At 47.3% G+C, this 7657-nt stretch overlaps 1 protein-coding gene across 2 annotated transcripts in view; it reads left to right on the top strand.

The window, feature by feature from the left end:
- The first annotated feature begins 998 nt into the window (after positions 1-998).
- Positions 999-7657, top strand: part of LOC135917578 (visual pigment-like receptor peropsin) — a 633033-nt gene continuing 626374 nt past the window's right edge. For both annotated transcript variants that reach the window (XM_065451130.1, XM_065451131.1), the window contains exon 1: positions 999-1377. In XM_065451130.1, the coding sequence (XP_065307202.1) occupies positions 1299-1377 (79 nt within the window). In that variant the 5' untranslated portion in view covers positions 999-1298. The remainder of the gene's footprint in view (positions 1378-7657) is intronic.

The raw sequence follows: 7657 nt of genomic DNA, 5'->3' as shown, positions 1-7657 counted from the left end.
TCAGGACAGGTAGTGAGCTCGGATCCGGGTCATGAGACTGAAATAATCAGAAGAATAAGCATGGGCGGGGGTGCGTTTGGCAGGCATTCTCAGATAATGAACAGCACGCTGGCATTATCCCTCAAGAGAAAAAAGCTGTGTCTTACCAGTACTCACGGACGGCGCAGAAACCTGGAGGCTTACGAAAAGGGTTCTACTTAATTTGAGGACGACGCAACGAGCTATGGAAAGAATAATGATGGGTGTAACGTTACGGGATAAGAAAAGAGAAGATTGGGTGAGGGAACAAACGCGAGTTAATGACGACATAGTTGAAATTAAAAAAAAAAGAAATGGGCATGGATCGGACATGAAAGGAGGAGGGAAGATAACCGATGGTCATTAAGGGTTACGGCTGGATTCCAAGGGAAGGGGTTTAGCAGGGGGCGGCAGAAAGTTAGGTTGGCGGAGGAGATTAAGAAGTTTGCAGGGACAACATGGCCACAATTAGTACATGAGCGGGGTAGTTGGAGAAGTATGGGAGAGGCCTTTGCCCTGCAGTGGGCGTAACCGAGCTAATGATGATGATGACAATGCTAATCAATATCACAGCATATCACAGCCAATGCCTTTTTTTGCTGGCTAAATTGAGCGGGCTACATGAATGAGCCAAACCGCAAACTATCCAGGGCCTATGTTAATAAACCGTGCAACGGTTTATAGACATCTGGCACCTAAATTATATCATGGGAAAGTGCGATAGACTGATGTTCTTTTTTCTCTCTCGCTTTTTAACTCCTCTCCCCACGTATAGGGTAGCGAACTGGACTCAGCCTGGTTAACCTCCGTGCCTCTCCTTCCACCGCGCGATCTCTCTCTCTCTCTCCTGCATGCTCGCAGCAGCCGCGGCCCGTTGGCGGCAGGTGGCGCCGGCCGTTTTCAGCGCTCTCCCTCGGCGCCTCTGCCTCGCACTCTCGATTCCGGAGCGCCCCACCTCCTTACCCGCTGTGCGATTACTTTGCCGCGCGCGCCGGGAGAGCGCTCACACTGCTACGCGCACCCGGTCGGTAACGCAGTCAGGCGCCGCTGAAGCTTCGCCGAGCGCGGACTGTTCCACGCGCGCCGAAACACGGACGCTCGACGCCCCTCGTGCTTGGCGCACTTCGGCCTTCCAGCGACGCGCGCCTCCTTCGCTCACCTTTCCAAACATCAGCGAGAGTCTATCGTTGTAAAAGGCTCTGCTTAGACCGCGCTGCAAAACAGACGTCGAACTTTCTGCATCTTTGACGACGCCGGACGTCCTACCCTGCGGGTGAAACATGAACAACACAACGGAGCTGCTCTCGATGGCCGACGGTCGTCGGGACGTCCTCGTTGGCAGCTATCTACTGGCTGTCGGTAAGCTCCTCGAAGGCATCACAGTCACATGCGCGTCTTTGCAGCCTTCGCGCACTTTCTCGTCGGCTTTAATGCTCCGATTCGTTGACGCGCCGGCCCATTAGTCGAAGGGCTCCTTATGGAGCCATTCTGTGTGTCTGAGCCGTGCTCTATAGGACGCAAATTTGATGCGACGGGCGACGACGAGCGCATCAAATTTGCTGACCTTTGCTCGTTCAGTCGTTGATGCTTTCAGGCGCGCGTATGTTTCTTCGCAGAAAAGATGAAACTGCCAGTCGAGGTAACTAACGGGCGAAGAACAAAAATGCCCAAGAAAGTGCAGAGGTCGTTATAACGAACAGCGTATCCGATACAATGCCACACTTATTTGCACAGTGACATAGCGAAAGTGACCCACTCTTGGCCACTTGCCGCTGTATTGCAGCGAGCGTTGCGAACAAAAAAAAAAAGAAAAAGCAAGGCCGGAAGTCGAGCCTTCAAGAACAATCCAATATCCTCCCTTGAAATGCCCCGCAATACCCTCTATATTCGTGCTGTGGACGGGGAAGTGTTAATTCGGCTTCTGAATTTAATACATCTTCGTCGACTGTAATTAAGAAAGAAAAAAAATTAGACCTGAAAGAATGTTCTTATCAAACTTCATGTAGAAAATAATCAGATGTATAAATATTAGGGCACACAGTACGAGGAAGAAGAAATTTGGCGCTCGACATGCTTTCTATTGAAAGCCCGATCACAGGAGCCAGACCGATGCAAGATATCGGTCTACAGTGGTGTCACGCATGTGATGTAAAACAAATGAAATGCCCACCCACGGTTTACATATGATGCAATCTGTCTGTAGAAATTTCAAATGAAAGCATAGCTGGCTTGAGGTGACGGCTACATCTAGTTTGTTGTATGGTGTTTTACTCTTATTGATGAAAATGTTTCTCCAAAATACTTTTTCAGTTCGTTGAGCATGCTTATTCTCAATGTGTTTTGCACATTTGGATAGAAAGTATACTTTTATTTTGGTATTTATATGTGCCGTCATTAAAGAGTTAAGGCGGAAAGTCACACGGTCGATGAACATCGCCCATGTGGAAATATTTTTGCTAGCTGTTGCTACATCAACGGCGCCAGAACCGGCAAACTATGGGAAGCACCGTTTAGCTGTCGATAACTGTACTTTTTTGTCATTGTCATTTTCGCGATGTCTTAGCGAGCATCGTTGGAAATCGATGCAGGATAGTATGTCGTTATTATTGTTGTGCTTTTTAGTGTAATTTTTAATGGCGAATGTTCCGAAAACACTTGGAGACGTCTACATTGTGCCGGGTTTATCGGATATAGACAAACGCTCGCGAGTATTTTTGTTCTTGTTGTTAACGATTATGCCCAAGGGTTAATCTTCGCTGGGATTCCAAATATCAATGTTTTGTTCTACGGCCAGATAAGTGTGCTTCAATATGTAGCTAGAGGATGAAGCTCGAAGCTCGTACGGGTGATTTCAGGCACATCGAATATAACGTGCACTTAATTCCTCAGGAAGAACTAAATAATTTAGTTCAGAAGGTCTCTTTCATAAGGTCTTTTTTGTATCAGAAAATGTTTCGAGAAAGCGGAAAAAATAATTTAAGGATCCCAGGTCCAGGGCATTTGGTGTCCTAGAACACGAGATAGGTTGAAACTTATTCTTGTTTCCATGCAAGTGGACCAATCGGCACTCAGTCTAGGTATCCGCCTGTCATATTGTGCACGTTGAAAAGGTAGCACCGCGACAAAGGCTTACGGTGCTCGAAAAATTATTAATTAAAATAGAAATCCTAATTCGGTAACGCTGTTGCACCCTGTTAATTATTTGTTGAAGGGAAACCTGTAAGACGGCTTTATATTTCGTACGATTGTCGCGGACAACAGGGAAATAAAGCAACTTATTTAACAAGCTGACTTTATTTCATCGCGGAAAAAAGAATGCCGGTTAGAGCTGTGATGTGGGTCGTATTTCTCTACTGCACACTTGAAGGCGAATAAACAAGCTGGATAGAGGTAAAAGAAAAGCCTTAGTAAGGCTATTGCGTGATTTCACAGTTCATTAGCCCTGCTCTGCGGCGTAAAATGAAGGAGCAGAAATTTATGCATGCGGTAACGGAACGGCTTGAACGGCTTTTGTTGAAGGAAAAGTCGATAAAAAACCCCTCAAAGACTAACTCAGCTGCGGCGTTCTCCGTCAAAACTACGTGTTTCACTGATCACGCGGGAAGCGAACGTGCCAGAGAGACGGGGAAGGGAGGGGGGTCGCGTGGGGAGGGGAGAAAGACGAAGCGCCCACTGTTGCCGCGCGTTACGGGTGATACGCGTCCTGCTCGTGCCAGCGCGAAGGTTTTCGATGGCATTCCTTTGTCTTCGCCTCAGCGCGATGGCGTAGCACACGTCAGCGGAGTGCGTCGCTGCACGGAACAGCGCGGCGCTACACATCCGCGTGCGCGCTTATCCGTCGACGACCTTTCCAGCCGCGCGCGACGTCCCCCACTCTTTACATAACTGTTGGGGATCGAAGTCAGAACGGCCTCCAAACGCGTTGCCAACGCTGTGCTCAATTTTGTTGTTTTAAATTTTTTTCTTTTAGCTCTGCAGGTATAAGAGAAAGAAGGTAAGGGAAGTGAGAGTTTTGTAGGGACTGTGAGAAGAGGGTTAGCTCGCTTTGATACCGCAAGCCATGCTTTCCGTCTCTCATTTACATGAATGGGCGATACCTTGCGGTTCAGTAGAAGTTCGGCCTATAAAAAAATCCCTTTGCAGATACAACACAAGTGTAATCCTTGAACCGGGTTGCTTCAATAGGCGGACATGAAAAGTAAGAGCCGAAATACATAGTTGACTATCAAAAAGTTTTACTAAACCATTAACTAATTTATTTCCAGCATGTTTTGAGAGATACGAATTGTAGCTGGTGAGTTCACAAGGGATATATAGAGTTGAAACTAATTGCGAAGATGGCACCAGTTTTGATATACGCGCCGTTGAACTCGCGGTAAAAAAATGCACTGTGTTTCCCTTGCCCTTTAAAACAAATGTCGTTTCAAGCATTAAATTAAAAAAAGCTGAAGATCAATGTATTTCGTCGCACATTTCGGGAACGAATATCTCGAAGCTCGGCTCTTCCGGAAAATTGCTTCCTAGTGAATGCACCTTTCAAGCTCACCGGCGCGAATTCCTGACCTTCAATATCTGCCGTCAAGTTATGTAACAAGAACTCAATTAATGAAATTTTGTTAATTAGTTGATTATATATATCGATGTTTCGTGCAAGTAATGTCCACTTCTGTGAGCGAAAGAGGTCGATAGCTCAAATTGTGCTCTATGCAACGGGCGATTCTTTAAAATTCTGTATTTTCTCAAAAACTAAAAATAAAAGAGAGAACATAAAGAGAGAAAAACACCTGGTATATCATAACATACAATGTACTGTGCAATGAACTTGAGCTTTGGCCATGGCAGCCGACTAGCTGTCAAAGCACTACATCTTTCCGTCTGCGTTGTTTGCCTCCTTTTTCTAGTCGGCACGCCATTCGGGCAACTGTTGGCTGGCGATGTTGACACCGGGGCTTACATGAAATAGACTCGCCATCGCGGCGCCCATGGCCAATAGTCGTATGAGTAGGGCGTCGTGATACCTTCGCTCACACCCGAAGACCCTCACGAAATGAAAATGAATCGGAAAGAAAACACGAGCTTGGCGAAAATGAACAGTGTGTACTACTTCGATCATAGCACGCTATAAATGCGGAACTGGAGACGCTGCAGAATCAGCGTTAGCATTACGTTGAAGTGGGAGTTGACACGCGCTGCCTGCAGCCAGTGAATAGGCACACGAACGCACAAACACACAGGCACGCATGCGTTCTTTTTTTTCCAAGCGTTTGGTGTAATAACTTTCCGCTGCGGTTGCTTTGCAACTATTTTGCTTTCTGTAGCGAGAAAACAAGAAGCTGAATGAAGAATGTAATGTAGGGCGACATTAAAAAATATTCACAGGGTCTCTTATGTTGTTTCTAAGACGACTTGAAGGCGGAAGCCCAAGTGCCGATGCATCAAAGACAGACACATCCTTCTTAATTCGATTCGTCTACTTGGATTAAGGCTTTCAGCGCTTCAACTTTGCAGCACTGCTTTTTAGACACAAGTAGTCTACTTCGCTTAGTCATCCCTTTTAATTCGCTTAGTCATCCTGCTAAATTCGCTTAGCTACTTCACTTTGTCGTCCCTCTTGACTCGTTTTATCATTCTTCTTTGTTTCTTACGGGGTATTAGATCTTCCCGTTGAGTGCGGAAGTTGGCCGACGTTGAGGAGGATTTAGAGAACTGAAGGTTTATTTGCATTATTCACAGTAATAACACAAAGTAATGAACAGTCATAAAGTCAGCGACAGCCGGCAGCAAATCGGACGCTGCGGCCCGTGGCAAGAAGAACGAAAAAAACTATTCGCCCTATCTCTCGCTTTTAACCCCTTCGGTCTCTCGAAACCACGTCATTTTCGGCCAGTCGTCGAGCCAGCGCAAGTGTCATCATTTTCCTACAGTGGTAGACGCCCGTGCAAGTGCCGTCAAATTCGGCCTATGGGGATGCTCCAGGGGCTCCATTGTCCTAGAACCTGGCCGAAAGAATGCCTTAGAACACGCACCTATAAAGCGAGATATAAGAAGGAAGAAGAAGCATGTATACTTGCTGCGGTAGAGCTAGGGAAATGACGGAGCATCTTTTATTAGAATGCGAAGACGCCTACCCAGCGGTCGATTTAGGCACCACTGGCCTCCTTGAAGCCCTTGGGTTCAGCGGAAGTAGTGGTAAAGCAAACATGCCCACAATAGACATTAGTAAGAGGCGATTGGAGGATTGGTGGAAGAAAAGTAGAGAAACGACAGAAGACGGAGACGTACAAAAGCACAGTTCGCAATAGGGGATCAGAAAATTTGGGCGTGGCAGTTCATAGCGCTTTTTTTTTCATTGTTTAACCTAGGTAAGATATTAAGCAGTATAGTAGCAAGAGCTTGGTGGCGCAACTCACCGCCCCGTTCCAAAGGGGACGCTCATAAGATCCGTCCGTCCGTCCGTCCGTCCGTCCGTCCGTCCGTCCGTCCGTCCGTCCGTCCGTCCGTCCGTCCGTCCGTCCCTCCGTCCGTCCGTCCGTCCGTCCGTCCGTCCGTCCATCCATCCATCCATCCATCCATCCATCCATCCATCCATCCATCCATCCACCCACCCACCCACCCACCCACCCACCCACCCACCCACCCACCCACCCACCCATCCATCCATCCATCCATCCATCCATCCATCCATCCATCCATCCATCCATCCATCCATCCATCGTCCTATGGTTGACTTGCATCCGGCGTCGCCTCCTCGCCTGGAAGCGCCCAGCTGGAGGAGACGGGTTGTTCCCCAACGACCTTCTAGAGCCGCAAAAAAGCTTTGCTCGAAGCCAAGATCGTACGAACGTACGTAAAACAAACAAAACAACATAACGCTGCACCACGTGCAAGCGCAGACTCTTCACCCCTGACTCGCCAGGCTATTATTATGCCAAAATCAACCCTGTTTTTTTTCTTTTCCCACTTTGATAAAGCAGTTCCAACCGCCTTTCTAAACAGCTTTCCATATCTCCCCGAATGCCGACAAGGTCAGAGCGATATTGTCGTTGCAAAAGAAACGGGAGAAAGTTAAACAATTAATGAAAACAACTTCTATAACTATACACAACCAAAGTTCTGAAACTACAAGTATGACTTCCAGTCCCTAATAACACTTCCTACCTCGTTAGTCAAAGGAAGGAAGGTAATATGTCGGTTTACCGAAACAACCGGTTTAAACCATCGGCGTTCCCATTTAACTTGCCTCTTTGTAACGCACGCTGAAAATATATTCCTGGAATATTAAACTCCGTCTGAGCAAGTGTCCGCTCTTAGGGTACGTGTGTCTGAGCCAGGTCACAGGACAGTGGTCGGTCTCGAAAGTGAATTTCGCTTTGTACAGGTAACAAGATGACTTCTGGACCACCCAAACTAAGCAGGCGCATGCTTTTTCGGAAACGCTGTAAGCCTCCTCTCTGCACGTTAATTTTTGGCTAGCATACAGTACCGGATGCTCCTCCGTGTCTTCGCCCCCCTAGCTGAGGACGACTCCCAACGTTCTGTCACTAGTGTCGCACTGCACGACAAATTCCTTAGAATAGTCATGGGTCCGAAGCGCTGATCCTGAGCTCAGAACCTCTTTCAGGTGCTGAAATGCGCTTTG

This window comes from Dermacentor albipictus, chromosome 5, assembly GCF_038994185.2.
Source record: "Dermacentor albipictus isolate Rhodes 1998 colony chromosome 5, USDA_Dalb.pri_finalv2, whole genome shotgun sequence".
Classification (NCBI taxonomy): Eukaryota; Metazoa; Arthropoda; class Arachnida; order Ixodida; family Ixodidae; genus Dermacentor; species Dermacentor albipictus.
The sequence above is the reverse complement of the archived record's forward strand: the minus strand, read 5'-3'. Positions and strand labels throughout refer to the sequence as shown.